The sequence below is a fragment of the Crocodylus siamensis genome, chromosome 12 (genome assembly GCF_052110815.1).
Source record: "Crocodylus siamensis isolate JL-2025a chromosome 12, ASM5211081v1, whole genome shotgun sequence".
NCBI lineage: Eukaryota > Metazoa > Chordata > Crocodylia > Crocodylidae > Crocodylus > Crocodylus siamensis.
The window spans coordinates 44,028,065-44,044,893 of record NC_143406.1 but is presented as its reverse complement, the minus strand read 5'-3'; the positions used below and the strand labels follow the sequence as shown (position 1 = coordinate 44,044,893).

The 16,829-nt window shown below is 44.2% G+C and overlaps 1 protein-coding gene across 1 annotated transcript in view; it reads right to left on the bottom strand.

The window, feature by feature from the left end:
* Nucleotides 1-143: 143 nt before the first annotated feature.
* Nucleotides 144-16,829, bottom strand: part of FOXK1 (forkhead box K1) — a 64,974-nt gene continuing 48,288 nt past the window's right edge. Inside the window, exons 7-9 of the mRNA XM_090023167.1 lie at nt 16,344-16,625; nt 13,821-14,045; nt 144-11,433 (exon numbers count right to left, since the gene is read on the bottom strand). Of these exons, the coding sequence (XP_089879293.1) occupies nt 11,216-11,433; nt 13,821-14,045; nt 16,344-16,625 (725 nt within the window). The 3' untranslated portion in view covers nt 144-11,215. The remainder of the gene's footprint in view (nt 11,434-13,820; nt 14,046-16,343; nt 16,626-16,829) is intronic.

The following is a 16,829-nucleotide window of genomic DNA, read 5'->3' as shown; positions in this document are numbered from 1 at the left end:
CACTGGGCCTACGCAGGTGGTTCTTAACAAACATCTGATTAACTCCAAGACACAGGGAAAACCATAAACTCATTGTGATGCTTTTAAGAGCAGTAAGAGCATGTGCCCTGGCCACTCAAAAAAGAGCAAGCGATTTCTGGGCACTTTCTCTTCAATATAGAATTTTATTTCTGGTTATAGAAACAAATGCTAAGAGGAGAAGCAATGACTCCCCGACCACATACATCCATTTAAGGTCATAGATAACAGAACAGTTAAAATAAATGAAAAAAATAGTAGAAATTTAAACCTTTGTTATAGCTTTAAAATATTAACGTTCTGAGACATTAGAAATCACATTCAGATCTCAAAGTACTTTAAAAAAAAAGTATGGCTCCTTATAAAAAATACTGTATCCCGTTGGACATGAAAATGCAGGCCCCACTCTTGTATGTCATGTTTCCTTCCCACCGTGGTTAACAGCTGCCCTCTGCCCATCACCCAGATAAGTATCCTTGCTTTCTCCATGTTCATCCATGTTTTGTGTACCCAGGCTGTTTCACAGATGGAAATGCTGCAATACGGCTAGGAGAAAAACTGACATCCAGTGCCCTAAGACCTAGCTTTCCCACTTGAGATACTCAACCTGCTTTTTAAAGCGCTGGTTATTAAACAAGTCACTAAAAATACTCTCAGTATCAGCTGTAAAAAGCAAAAGGTTTTGGCAGGATGCGTCTCGTCTGGGTAAGAACTGAAACCAAAATGCAAACAGACTTCATCCCACCCACCCCCACCCCATAAAGCTAAGTGCCAAACCCATGCACAAGGGAAGGGACAAGGATCCTCTCTACATATCTGTGTATACGGGATGGGTTACAGTTCATTCATCTCAACCCTCTGAGACCCTTATACAACTTGTCCTCCTCATTAAAAACCCACCAGGCTGAACATACATATAGGCTAGGTTAGAGATTTAACAGCTTTCGCGCATCGTTTCCAAATCAGAAGACGTTTTACTGTGTTATTACTGATTATTTGGCATTTTATGATGTTAATCATAAAAAAAAAAATCTGGCTTATGGCACGTGATGGAAATGCTTTACCTTCCTACGACAGATCTTATCGGTCCTCTGGATACCACAGATGGTTACACATCTCACTGCTCTGGTCGACTGCATGGTAATTGCCAGCTGTGTCACAGGGAGGAGCACTGTGCCAGGAACCCAAGGTGATTTGCTAACTCAAAAGGATTATTGCATTTTATATCACTAGTTCATTTCAGTGCATTTCTAAGTATGCTTTTCTGCGTTTATCTGGTTTCTTTTCCTCTAAAAATTTCTCTTCAGACTAACAATACCCTGGTTCCCTGCAACTTTGGAAGCAATTTTGGGGGGATGGGGAGGAGGGGGGAAGGTGAGAAAAGGATGCCCAAATTTATAACTTTGTCTGTTTTTGAATAGGCCGGGGTCACTGTGCCACAGCTCTATACCAATGGGGCTTTCGCAGTGATGACAAATGCCTTGTGCACAAGTTCCACTATGTCCCACATTATTGATCCGTGTCCATTTACTATGCTACCTGGCGGCCTTCAAGCTCTTCATGCTGGTGATGACACTGCCGTAAGACGGATGAAATGACATGCTGATACCGCGTTAGCTAAATAAATACTGTTTGACCAGTCCATCTACTTCAACAGCCTGTCCACTTCAAAAGGGCAGCATATCAATCAGTGCCACATTAGTATCTTTTGCATCTGATTTTTAGCAGTGAGGCAGACAGACAGAAGAGGATTATATTGTTTTGTATTTAAATCCTATTTATTTTTTCAGGAACCCAGAGACATTTCTCTTCAAACAAAGCCTCTAGCTTTTAATGAAAGCTCTGCTTTAAACTAAGTTTTCAGTTGAGTCAAATGAAGTACAAGGAGGTACAAAACTTGTTCTAGGAACCCAATCTCAAATTAGACCCAAAATGCTGGCTCCAAGGTGATTTGCTGTTACCTCTAGGGAAATCAACAGAAGTTGTGAAGGAGCTGCCACATATACAGGCTGAAGTTTGGCTGTTGCTGTAGCTTGCCTCCCTTGGAATAGGACAGGAAAACCTCTGGCTTCTTCCATTGCACATACTGCCATGGTTACTCCCTTTTGGTCATCTTCAAATCAAAAACAGCACCTAAAAATCAGCCAACAGATCCTGATAGCCAACAGAAACCAAGACAGAGCTTTTAGCCTGGGCTCTCCAAGAAATTTAATGAAATCTTACTCTAAAGAGATGTCTCTGAAGCAGCTTCTTTCCAGGTCTCCAGCCCTAACTTAGGAAACACTAAAGTAGATCAAAATACATTCATCTGCTTTATGCATGTGACCTCAGTAGAACTGCAGTAGGGATGAAATCTGGCCCATGAGGATTAGTTTACCATTAGTGAATGGCAAAGGATGAGGAATCCTACTTACATTGTATTCAAGAGCTCCCACGCCTCCGGCTTGTGGGGAATCAGAATATCACAAAGCGATCTCCCCAGGGCAGAAGGGAAAAAAAGAACAGAAAGGAAGAAGCTACACCCTCTCAGAGCACCGCAGCAACTTGTCCCGAAGAAGCACTGTAGCTTCCCAAATGCAGTTCCTTTCATGGCTGCATGCTTTGCTCAGACTCAGCTGCAGAGGCTGGAATCGGAGAGAAGACGGACAAAGACGACACTGCATGTCTCCCCACACACTGACAGACTAGCCTAATATCCTGAGTCGCTGTCTTTGGGACTGCTTGTTCTAAACCTTCCAACAATGCATCACCAGAAGATATCGGATATAAAGGTTATAACTGTGCTGACCCAAACAGCAAAAGCAGTCAGTGTGGTAGAGGCGATATCTTCTATTAAACCAACTAGATAGTTGTAAAAATTTTTCTCTTTATTTGCAAGCTTTCAGGCTCATGTGCCCATCCTCAGGCAAAGACTACTGCAAAGACTGTAACATTTCTCCCAGGTAGAAATGAAACTATATTGCACAGGAGAGCTGGAGGGTGCTGTAAATTCTCCTGGCTGGAAAAGTTTGTTTTATGCAAATTAGGGTTAGGTAAAAGCTGGAACAGTCTGTTCACCTCAGAGATGCCTGATGGCAAGCCAGATGTTGAATTATGGTTCTTTCTTGTTGTTGATGTTTCCCATTTCAGAGGAGGACTGGTGATGGAAAAGTTCTCCTGGGCAAGGCAGGAGTCTGCCCTGTCCTGTTGTGTTGAGGCTGCTCTGTAAGTATGCAAATTTGGCTCGAAAACCATTCCTGAGACAACATTCTCCTTTGCCTGAGGAAGGGCACATGAACCCCAAAGCTTGCAAATAAAAGCGTTTTTTTTTTTGTAACTACCTGGTTGGTCTAATAAAAGAGATGACCTCTACCACAGACTCCAAAAGAAGATATGCTGCAGACAAACTTAGCCAGCCTGATTTCCTACTTGTGGGGAGAGAGTCTTGTGATGCAGGAGGAGAATCTCTAAAGGAACTCTGGGCCTGGGTTTCCTAAACCACAGCTAAGGGACAAGCTTTCAATCTTCCCCATTCCCATACTGTTAGGAGTGCCACTTCAGGGCCTTGCCTGCTGGCAGAACATCTCACAATGGTGTAGCTGTGCGATATCCTAATGTGACGATGCCAACTGCAGAACTCTTACAAGAGTGAGATACTAGTACCAAATTGGCCCACCTGCCCTTTTAAGAGGGATGAGATGTAGAGGGGTGGACTCAAGCCACCCTCTACAGGCTGCCCACATCCTGAATTAAAGCAAAGGACATTATTCTCCTGGAATTACTGCTGCGCACCAGAACTTACCCATCTGTTGTGTAACGTACCATTTACACTCTTAAGGGAATAATTACGGACCATTTATATACATACACCCACACACAGTAATAAATATAAATATAAATTTCATGTTTACATAGATAATCAGTACTCTGATATTTTAAACAAATATTTAAAAGGGTTTATTTTGTAGCCATCATACTCCTTTGTCATGTGCCGCTGGCTTGTTTCACTGGAGCAGTCACTTAGGCTCTCATTAGTGAGCTATTGTGACAGAGGGAGATCCAGCCCCACGTTCTGAAAAGTCTCAGACAATGCAGACAAACTGAAACCTTTGCATTTTTGTCTGCTTGTATCATTTTGGAAACTAATCCAATTGTTGTAAATGAAACCTGGTGCTCCTAAAGAGACCTGGTATTTCCCAAATCTCATGCTCAGCCCAAAGAAAACCATTTATAGCCACATTTCAACCCCACTGAAAGACAGCATCTGTAATGGAAAAATCCCTTGGCTGGGGATCTTTACCACTGCTAGCAGTACTATGAGATGTGCACATATGTATATATTACCGTGCACAGAGCATGTTGAGCAGACAGTATGGCTATAGGCCTAACCAGTTGCACTCTAACAGTCACATATGCAAAGGGGGCATCGTCCCCATGAAGTAACAGCTACCCTGGTCAATGTGAAGGCATGTGAATGGTTTAACATCCTATACATACAAGAAAGCATTGCTTCCCTATCCCAGCATATCCCACAGTCGGGGATCTAGTAGTGTAACAATTTCCTGAAGCCCAACACCTCTCAGCTGGTTCCACTGTAAACTACACCAAGCAGAAGTAGTGTATGCTATAAAACAGCAGCTTCAAGCTAATTTTTTACCCAGAAACAGAACAAACACCACCAAATTAAGTCTTTTGTCCAACTGCAGCTGAGACACAAGAATTATGATAGGCAGTCTCACCACAACCAGGCTATTAACGGGTGGTGTTCAATGATCACATAAACAACTGTAAACCAAAGGGGAAAAAATGTGGTAGGGGAGCCAGAGTGAAAGCTGGCTGGGGATATGGCTGCCAGCGGAGAGCTTGTTCCTGCATGTTAATTAACATTCACAAAGGCAGAAAGCTCAATATACTGTATTATAATGCCAAATGGAAGAAGCTTGTCTTGTCTCCTCTGAAGACTGGTTCTTAATGCCCAGTCCATTAGCAGCAGGATGAAGAAACCTAAAAGGTCTCAAATTAAATAAGAGTCTAAAGTAAAGTTGCACAAGGAAGTAAAAATAGGTTTAACAAAGCAAGAAAAAACTTCAGAATTTCTAAAGGCTGCCAATGTTTCCACAACTGCTTTCACTCCACTGTGGGCCTTGTAAGCATTTGCCAGTGTTTGGTGGTACAATTCAGTTTGCTGAAACCTAGCTCTACGCAGTGTAGTTTCTGTCTGCTTATCAGTAACAGGGATTCCCAGTCTAGGATGTAACCATTCAAAGAGTGCTGGGTTTGAAGGAGGAGCTCCTGATCACAAAGGAAATATGCAAAACTAAAGCTATTTCTAGTTTAATTCTTTTTACTGCATCTGTTGTGCAGGCTCCATGCAGTTCACAATGGGAGAGCTCCCTCGTATTCAAACATTCATATGCATGCCACAGCATATTACAGGCAACATTGGGGCTGCATTGCAAAAGGGCTGCATTAGGGAAAAAAAAATTCTTATTGCCTCCAAGAAAGGCTGCAACTCCAGCATGAGTACACCCAGGACTCCAGAGACAATTTGCCATGTCACACCATGGGCAAGTAAAGGTCAACAGCCCTGACTTGAGTAGATTCAAGTCCTAACATAATATTTTTAAACTTAAAAAAAATATACATATATATGGGTAGAATAAAACAAAGGAAAAAAGGGTTGCGACAGCTTCAGTGCATTTGTGCTTATTCAAGCAATAAGCTGATGCACTGAGAACACAGACGATTAAGTAACATGCAAAATCAAATTAAAGCTACTACTCCTATGCAGTTTATTAGCAAAGGTTAATAACTCAGCCATTTACATTCTCTAATGATGACCCATATTATCCAGCAATCACCTGGATCAACTACTAGGACTTTTCCAATTAAAAAATGGGAGCCGTTTGCAGCATGGGTTGCAGGAGCACAGGAAAAGATCTGGCCTCATTTAATTATTTCTCTGCTCCCATAATATTCGAGACAGCTCTGAGTGCATGTCTCTCAGGACAACACTTCACAGAATAATCTGCAGCCAGCGGCAGAATCTCTTAAGTGACAAACATAAAATTGAAACATGGCAGAATATAATATCAGCTGGTTACCATTGCCCCAGCTCCAGACCTTTTCGGAGCTCTGAGAATCCCAACTGTGTTTTCATCACTTAGTTATCTCCCAGCCTTGACTTGGGCAGATCTCTGCTTTCACCAGGGAACAAACACACCACCACTACCTGCAGCACTGCCAGTCCCTACTGGCCCAAGAAATAAAAAGAGGATTGAGGGCCATGAACTTTATCCTCATGTGTGGCAGTGTACTGTTGCATCAGCAAATCAGGCCAAATCTGCACTTGCAATAAAAGAGACTTTGCATTACAGCAAATTCTAGCCAAAACTTTTGCTTTAGGAAAAAAGTGTGAGCCAGATATGATTTTCAAATAAATCCATCAAAATGACATCAAGAACAATCAGTGTCTGCAATCCAAGCACTGCACTAAGGCTTGAATAAGTCACTCTAACGGCCTCTAATCCAAGTCAATTTGACCCATCTCTTCATTCAGGCTGAAAAAAATGCAAAAAGGAAACAGTTGATTTGTAAAGTTCTTTCTATGCTAAATTGTTTCAAACTGCTTGAAGCAAGTAAGATGTATATATTTTTAAACTGCCTGGTATAACCTTTGTTACACAGATACCACAGTAGATGCCAAAATTTAACTGAGTTTTTGCAAAATATAATAAAAGGATGTTAATGCAATCACTAGATGAAAAAAGAGACAGTGGAGTTTCTGGAAATTAGGTTCTCAAAGCTCTATATAAATGTTAAAACTAAATGTCCTCAATGCATCCTTATCACACAGCTGTAATGCCCCCAAGAGAAAGAAAGCCTGGTGATGTAATACTGGCTTTCTGCACAAGTATGTGGTAGAGCTTACCTAGCTAAGGTGACAAAATGAGAAAAGGGGCTGAAATGTAGGCAGACCTCTCTCCGAAGTTTCAACAGAAGAGCTCATTAAAATTAGGTTTCAGCCTTACAAAAACCTGACAGCTTCCATTTTCAAAGAGAGGAGTCTAAAACACAGATACAGTCTTTTGTACGATTCTATAGGACTCAGAGAGCGAACACGGTTTTAGTTTCAAGTCAATCACTAAGGTACATTGAATATTCTGCAAAGGATAATCCAAGTACAGGATGGTATGTTCAGTATACCAGAATGCACCTTCACAGACACAATGGAGGAGCAGGAAATTGCCACTTCTTATTCCAAGGACTTTGCAGCCTTCCTAGAAAATCACTGTAATCTCACTGACTTGAAAAGCAGCAGAAATGTGGTATAGGACCATGCCTGGATCTGACACGGACAATAGCAATAAAGAGCCAAAGCATAGGGCGTGGTTTAAAAAGGGAGAAGCGAGTCTGTCGGGTACCATGTTGGCTGGAGAGCTCAGGGAAAAAGGGCATCAAAATGAAGTCACTTCCAACTAACACATGGGGTTCACCAAACCCCTGTAAACTCATGATAGATGGACTCCATATCAATCGCTCAACACTTCCAGCCTCAATTCTGCACACCTAAAAGGAAGCAGCAACACAACCCATTTTCATTATATTGGTTATATACAATCAGCAGAGTAAGACAATTATTAACAATGGGAGAGCAAGAGACAGAATTGCTATGATTAAGGAATAAGGTTAATTAGCAAGGCAGATTTCATTTAGAAAGTAAAGCTATGAAGATAGGCATGGAACAGTGCATAGTTTTATTGTTGGCGGATTGGCAGGGAAAGGGAGTACTGTAAGTCATTATTTCCATCACCTCCCTGTTTTGGTTTTCCCATGCTTTATTTAATTTTAACATGCTGACAAAACTGTTAAAGGGGATGCAAATTCATGTCTGGTTTTGAGATGCTGCCTTGGCAGGGATGGACTAAGATAATGTACTAGGCTGATTCCTTCTCTCATTTGTACGTTTCCTTTTAAAGCCAAAACTGCAGCAAAATTACCATTAATAACAGAAGTGGGCAGCATTGTGGGATAGGCAACATGATAAAGAATTAGCTTGGAGGCCCGAAATGAGAAGTAAACAAACACCCTGTCATCTGCTCCTCCAAAAAAAAGGGAAGGGGGGCAATTTTTCCACAGCTCTCTACAGGCTCCTGGATATGAACTGTTATTTTAACTTGTGCAGGCCCCACTGCAGCCAAGCCACAACTAAAGGCCTGGCAAAGGAAGGACTCATCTGCAAATGACACGAATCCTTCCTGCAGCAGAAGGGGAGCATGCCAGAGCGGTGAGGAACAAAGTGGAGCACACTGACTGCATAAACCAAAAGGTCCCAGGCATCTAGGAGCAGAACAAATGAGAATATTTAACTTCTCGTCTACTAGCAGGTTGGCCACGAGGCGTGTCCTGAGCCACAGACAGACTGGGAAAGTGTTATGCTGCCCTAAAGGCTGAAGGGACAAATCTATACCCTGAACTTGCAGATGATGGTTGAGTGTTTACGGTGACTCATGGAAATACTCTGTGCCAACTCCTCCATTGGTGTAAACACGTGTGACTTCACAAACTGCAACGGTGCTGTGCTATTTTATGGCAGCTCAGGGCTCCATCCTGTCTGTTTACAGATCACTTCAAAGGAAAATAAGCCACCAAGGACATCACCTTCTCAGACCCTGAATGCACCATGATTCATCTGACCCGTTACAAATCCTATCAGGTCTTCTTAACTAGGAAGACTCCTAACCGCAGAGGTGCGCTGAAGGTCCAGGCCCCAGCAACAGTGGAGTTACTCACAGGTTGTAATGTCACAATTACACTGCACAGCACTGATCACCATGCCCTGTTTCTGAGTCCATGACAACGCAACCTTCTCTCAGATTTCTGCCTTTGAGCAAACAGTAACATTAGATTCTCGTGGTTACAAACCCAGCCAGCATCCTAAAAAGCAAAATGGAAGTTGCAGACTGGCTTGCTGTGATACTTTTGCAAATTGTAAGAGTCTCCCCCTCCCCACCTTGTAAAAACAATTCAGTGGACTAACATCCAGAGTGACCACTCACTGCCACAGACATGCACCCAAGTTAGGACAGCCAAAGTGAAGATGCCCAACTGTCCTGAATGCTTTCTCTAAACAGCACAGGCTCAGGAAATGTATCCTCTTTTTTCAGGAAGGTCCTTTTGTGAGAGAACAACAAACTTGCTCCTCTTTCTTCCAGGCAGTGAATCTCAGCCACAGAACAAGGCTTGGCAAACAGAAACGAAGCCTAGAAGAGAACAAGTGCTGCCTGTTGGCTGTTCATATTGCTCCTGCATTGGCCTCCTACTCAGGATTTTAGCAGACACTTAACAGTTCAGCTTTGCTCCCTAATACCTGTGACCACAAGTACTATGGATATGAGTGGCATCGTCTTCAGTATCTTAAGGAAATCTCTTCCCATGGAAAAGTTCCCCTCTGAGCTTGCAGCTCTCTGCTCCATAACAGCACTGCCAGTTTGGATTTTACAGCAAGGTGATAATGTTGCACCACATCAATGCTAGCAGAACTAGACCCCTCAAAAGAAGACATGCCCCCCTGCTGCTTCACCACTACCACAGCTATCAGCAGGACTGTTAAGTTAAAGAGTCTTTGGTGGTTAGCCAGAAAACACGATAGCAAAGGGGGCTGGAATCGAACCCACGCAAACATTGATTCTATTTCCCCGCCCAAACACAACATGTCATGCACTGCACCCTTCCTCCACAAATGCTTTGAGTGCCTCAGAAACCAGTGGAGATGGTGGGACTGCACTTGTTTTTAGAGGTACACTCAGAAAAGAGTCTGATAGATCCAACTCTTAATTAAGACATTCTTAAAAGGAAAAAAAAAAAGTCTCCCTTACTCCTGGCCAGCCCTAGCAAAGATGGTGGGACAGCTGGTCCTTTGCCTCTTACTGCATCTCTGGAGTGTGGGCCAAAAGAAAATTTCCAACATGGCTAATTTTCCCTCCCACCACACAGAAGTGGGGCTTCCATTCTCTTGGTTGCCATTAGTTTATGTGATTCATATTCAATACTGTCTAGAAGCCTTATTGCCCCTCACCCCTAGAATTTAACCTCACTGTGTCAGCAGCAGATTATGGGACTCCGAGTGTAACCCTTTTCCAGCTATATCAATGTCAACTCCGAGCTTCAACACAACCCCAGGCTGGTGGCCTCTGGGCACCTGGTTTTCAGGACAGAGGATCATACTGCCAAGAGATGAGAGAGAGGTAACTTCAGTGCAGAAGGCCAATTTAGTTCTCTCTTAGATTAACAGGGAAGGTGGTAAATCTCATTATGAACAAACCACACTGCTCCCAAATGGAAAAATAGGAACTAGAAAAATCAAACATACACAGAACCATTCAGAGGTACCCTTCCTCATGTGGTCTGCAGTCACCATGACATTTTGTCCAGGAGTCCAGAGAAGATGACGAATAACTGTGAGAAACCCCTTGTTTTTCCTTTCTATACAGGAATCAAATGAATACAGCTCCTCCAACTTCTTTCTTTCCCTCAAAGGGAATGAAGAAAATCTGCATTTTGAAGATCCAGCTGGTTGAGCCCTGGAGCTCCCATCCCAAATCCTCACATAAATAAACATTCATATTAATGATGTTTCAACTTAAAAATCATTCTGGGGGGTTTTTTTGTTTTTTTCAGTTTGGTACCACTTTAATGCTGTTATGAGAAGCTGCACCCATTTTTCAGCACTGATCACCCTGGGGGGCTATTGGAAATGGTCCTCGGTTTCAAAGCTCTGAGAAGCAGAGTATTAAGGCATCAGAAATGAGAAGCCTTCTTCTTCCCCAGGGAGCAGATACGTCTATGATGCATTTCTTCAGATGCTGAACTGCAACTCCCATCCCCCTGGAGCAAAAAAAGGGGCAAGATACTTTAAAAATATCCCAGCAGTCATACAATCAGTTGTCTTTTTTTTTTTAATCTAAAAAGAGGGGAAAAAAATCCCATAATTAAAGGCAGAACCAAGTTCCAGGTACAGGTAGTTGGGAAGGTTTTTCTCATTCTTTTTTGGCACCTCGAGGGTCTAAAAGATGGCTGACCTGCCGTTTAAAACCTAATCTTAAAACGAGCTCTTTATTCAGGCTATTGAGGTTGCAGATTGTTTTCTTCTTCAAAAGCTGCTTTCGAGGCTTATGCTGCCCACCCTCATGACATTCCAGCTCTGCCCTCTGGTTCCTCATTCATTGGTTGCCTGTCCTTGTGGGGCTGTAGACGTGATGACCCCAGGTTGAGTGGAGACTGCTCCGCTGGCCTCTTCTATCCGGGGTCTTTTGACATCAGGCTCTCCCGATGATGCTCCTAAGTCTTCGGTCCCTGCCTCGCACACCCGGCTGACTACTACAGGAGTGGATGAGCTGGCCTGGGCTGCAAGAAGCTGCAGCGGGCTTGCGAGAGCTGGGGAAAGGGAGAGAACAGGATTAATTTGGCAAAGGCACTAAAATATTTGCTGCTGTACAATAAACCTGAAGCCTGCTGGGGAGGGAGGTGATCTGGCAGATGTGTAAATTCATCAGCAATTTACCAAAAAAAAAAAGTTTCTGAGTTTAAGTTCTGCCCAACTTCAGCAAACACTGACATTCTGCCCTTCTCCAGTATCTCCACTGTAGGATCTTCTGCTTTAAAGCCATTAATACACACATCTGAACCCATGTGCTAAGGAAGGGTCTCCAGCCAGGAAACTTGCACTCTTGTGTTACAGCCACTAGACCATGACGGTGAAGTATTCTGGATCCCTGGCACTGGACAGCAAAGCCATAGTCCAAGGTTCTGACAGGCTGCCATGCTACAGTGCCTTCACCCTGACCTACAGAGATCACTTCAATGGGTGAAATGGCAGTTTGGGCTCCAAAGCTAAGCCCCTACCAAGACTGCCAATGAGAAAGCCAGTTGTATTGGCAGCTTGTATGGTGTGGAAAACTTGTGCAAGGAGAAACATTACACCAAAAACTCTGATGGGGCAAGTGTCATCTGCCTTGTACAAGCAACTGACTGAGGCAGGGAGGTTAAGTAATTTGCCCTCAGCCATGACAGGGTTCTCAGAGCTGGGAGAGCCTAGGATTTCCTGGCTTGCGTGCTGTACTCCAAATACTGACAACCGTCTCCCAGTAACAAACAAAAGAGAAGTAGAGTAACGTACTTTCATTTAAAAGAACTTATTCTTGTACATTCTGCATAAAATTTCTCTAGGGTATAAGGCACAGCAAGAATATGCTTATAGGTTAGCTTCAAAAAGTAAAACCACTTTAAAAATCCAGGTACATGGAGTTCTTGGACTTTATCATGATAGAGAAAGTAGCCAAAGGGGACTCGGAGAGAATGGAATTCATACCAAGAGGAGGTATAGCAAGAGCTGATGTCAGAGGTATGTCCACTATTAAGGCACACAAATCAGAGCTTCAGGATGGGAAGAGGAACAAAGTTCTTCAAATCCCCACAATTGAAAAGGAAGCCACTTGTCCACAAGGACAAGTAGATGGGGAAGTGACTGATCATGAATTAGAAGAACCATCTTGGTTCCTTAAAAGGGGCTAGAAATCAGAACAAAACAGTAAAAACCCAGGGAACACAAGATGCAGAAAAACCCCCCAGATTTTTCAACTTGGGTACTGTAACCAGCTTCAGGTAGCCTTCTCTGTGCTCCCCTGCCTCAGCACAGACAGTTTATCACCACTTAATTGAAGGCTGGGAGCCATCAGAAGGATTCCAATACTCACTTCTGATTACAAAAAGCAAGACACATTTTAGTGATGTTAGAGTGCCCAAATATAAATGAAGTATAATTGGCAATCAAAAGGTCCTACTTTAACATCTGCATAATGCTATAGCAAAGCAGCATCTATTTCATCTTTTTTTTTTAAGGAAACTTCCACGCAACTAAGACATTACAGTGCTGACTGCCCATGAACAGCATAGAAGAGAAGCTGCAATTTTTATACTCTCTTAGGAAGAGGAAGCAGCATCTCACAAAGAACAAGGGTTCTGCCATTAGCAGTCCTCACCCTTTATAGGAGGATGCCTACCATTCTGAGGAACAGCACAGAGAATCTCCCAAGGGGAAAATAAGCTTGGGACTTTTAAAACTAGACTGGACAAATCGCTAGACAAGTTCCTGAGGGGAACAATCCTGCAATGTCAGAAATGATGAAATATGCTTTCTTCTTCCCAGGGTCCATGAATCTATCTTCTTAGGATGGGAAGAGGGGAGGAACCATTATCTTAGATTCTTTGTCCATGACTCAGTGAGAGAGACTGGATGCAAAGCAGACAGTAAAAGAAAGAAGGATATTCTGAGAATAGGATTCAGGGTTTAATAGTGTACTAAGAGTATCAGGGAAGATTTAGTATGTGATACTGAGGGCAAGGGCTGGCCGGTAGAGAAAAACAGGCAGAAGAAATTAGGCTCAAGATGAGCCAAAGACGAAAACCCTCCAGGGAAGGGAAAGAGGGCATAAAGGAACAGATGCATACTTGGGCCATGCATGGACTTTTCAGGGGTAATGTTGCTGCACAAGGCAGAGCTGCTTCATGGTGCGGGGGCGGAAATCAGAGCACTCAGAAATGTACGATAAAAGAAGAACAACCAACCAAGGGATCACAAACAACCAAGGGAGAAGATGATCAGTGGTGCTTTTGGTGCAGAAATCTGTGGAATTTACATCTTGGTGTAAGCATTTCAGTCAGCTGGGGTAACCCCTGGAAAGCTAAGCACTTTAACTGCAGTAGTAGTGCACATTAAACTACGTCTGATAAGGAGGCACAGAGTGTGCTTATACAAGCCATACCGTAAGTGCTGCCAGTGATGCTGTTGGTGGCAACAGCATGCTTCCCATTTTGCGTCACTGCCCGCACAGGTAATTGGTGCTGTCCAAGAGTTACTGGAGTTGCCTGCTGAAGGATGGTGACCGTTTGTCCTGGGACACCCTGAGCCATTTGACTGGCAACAGTCTGAATGACTCGACTGGCAGTGGGTATTGTGGCAAATGCAATCGTCGGCTTCTCATCCAGGCCTGCTTGGACATTGAAAGAGAAAAGATTATTACTCACTTCCTGGCAGGCTTGTGAGCAGACTTCATTTTTGCAACTGTTAGCAGCAGTACCTACCCTGAGGTCAGAAAAGCAGAGATACCCAACTACATACAGCCAGAATTCCCCAAATCTATACTTAGAGGGAATGGAAAGTAATCGCTTGTCAAGCATAGGTCTCAAACAGTAGCACATACAGTAGCAAGGCTGTACGGTATGTGGCACTGCAAACATGTCTGCAGTGGCACAGGCAGTGCGCACTGCTCAAAAGCAGAGCTGGGCCACCTGAAGCCGTGCTCTGGCTGCCGGCCAGGCTCTGCACGACAGAATCACAGCTGCTGTAGCCCTGGGCAGCCCCCAGGTAAGGCTGCAGTGGCCAGTCCAGTGCCAGCCCCAGCCTCCCCTATCCCACTCAGGATAACTTGCTGTGCATCAAAGTGCACATGGCACAGGCATTCCCAGGAACAAGTAGCTGTGGTGCAAGCTGCGGCGCCACTACTCGTCTCCAGGGAACCAAATGTCCACACTCGTTTGGATGCGCCCACTGACTCCAAGGGGTAGATGACATGGGTGGTACTTGGGGTTTGATCCTGTGATATTAGAGCCCAAAACTCTTTAAGCAGGGTCAGGCCCTAGAAGGTGCATTGTCTGAGAGTCAATTCACCCAGCAGGATCAGGTTTCTGAAGGCAGTGGTTCTCTCATCCCATTCACTAGGGAAAGAACACTGCAACTGGGGACATAAGGAAAGTGACAGGTACTTACTCTGGGGAACAAATTATTATTCTGAAGCCTTTCAAACTCTGCAGCCATCTTTAATGATGATTCCGCAAGGTTTCTAATTGCGCATATCACACGCCCCTGCTTCCCATAAAACCGTTTCCCCAGTGCTAAGGACAGACTTTCCCTTTGAAGACCTGTATGGGGCAAAAAGCTATTTTCCCCCTGATTCTTTGAGTTACAGGTACCCAACAGCTTTTCCATGGATTACAACCAGTGTAACCTAAACGAGGAGTGTTCCTTGCCTCCACACGAATCCCCTGAGACATAGCAATACACACCATCGTACCAAAGAACTACAGAACATGGCAAGCTGTCACAGATTTCCTTCCCTAAGATTACACAGAGGGCAAGCAGGAGTCTGGCATAGAGCAAAATAAGACATCCAACACCAAAGGAAATGCTTAGGGTTTAGTATTACTGTAGGGAAAAGAGTCTTTGTTTCACCCCACCTGCAACTTGAGAGGGTAGAATTCACTCCTGCTGCTCCTATGCCAGGAGTGAATCACCTGTATAGAACACACCTGTACTGCACACACCTGTACAGCAACAGCATGTAGTTATCACTGAGGGCTGCAGCACAGGATGTGTTGCCTGAGGCACAGCCAAAGGAAAATGATCCCTCTACAATACTAAATTATTAACCAAATCCTTCCCTGTCACTGCAGCGACAGGGAACGGGCAGTGCCCTTATCTGCCAGACCTTCAGCTATGGAAAGTATTCTGGATATTGTGCATGGAGGTCTGCAATGCTGACTTCTAGGATGTCTTAGGGAAATAATGATCTGTGAACACAGGGGGCTGAATTCAATGGCCCAGGACACCTTTCCTGTATTCCAAGCTTAGCTCACAGTGCTCATTGAGACCAGAGCCACCTGTTCAGAAAGACAAAGTGATCCTTAATATAATTCACTTTGTCTTAGAAGAATTGTCAGAAAATTCTCCAAGTGTTCTCTGACTGTTTAGAGGACTTGTCTGACAATTCCTCTAAACAGAGATACTGCATACACATCAACAAGACTCATTCCCACAAGCTTGCACCCTTCCTCCTTTGCGATACATTTCAGACACCCACAGAGTCCCAAGTATTTAAACAGCCTCTCTGTGCTGCCTTTCAGACCAAGGTCCTAGTTTGGGGTGCTGGGGCTCTGGCTGGCAGAACACCCCCCTTCCGTTTTGTCCAATGTACTCAATGGGGCTTCAGCCCACAAAGGCAATGTAGGGGGACACCAGGACCCCAATAAATATTTCGCTGCTGTATATATAAAGGTTGTCTCCTGGAAAACTCTAGGCAGACTCTTACTCTGTGAAGGCCCCGCAGATCTTGGATCCCCTGCTGATCTAATATGGGAGCTCTGACCCCATTTAAGTGGTATCTAGCGACTGATATTTTAAAGATAAAACACCCAATAAATGCAGCAGCTGTGAACCCCACTCCCTCCCACGTTTCATGCAGGGCGCTGGAAACTTCCTTTGCACAGAGCAGAGAGGAGAAATCAGGTACCTCGATGATCACCAGCTAAGTCCAACACTGCACCGGCTGCTTCGTGAGCGCCGCCTGCCGTGCCCTGGTTTGTCAGTATGTATCCATTAGCGGAGCTGGCAGAGGAGGCCACCACCCTGACCATCGTAACAGTGGGTGCTTGCTGAACTACATGAATCGCATGACCAGAGGGCTGCTGCGAAGTCACTATTGAGGCTGGCATGTAGGCTACCGGCTTTGCCACTAGAGTGGATGGCCGGGGAGGAACAGCCATGATCACTGGCTGGGCACTGACAGGTGAGCCTGAAATGGAAGAGAGATGCCTGTTAGAGTCAGATGGAAAGCAGCCTGAGGCACTGCTGATACATAATGCTCAGCACCTAAGCATAAGGGAGAAGAATCATGGTTTAAAGGCCATGCTGGCCCCCTTCACCCTTACATTTCCTAGCTCCTAGGCAGTGAGGCGGAGGGCCACCGCATGCAGTGTTTATGCTCAGAATGCAAAGC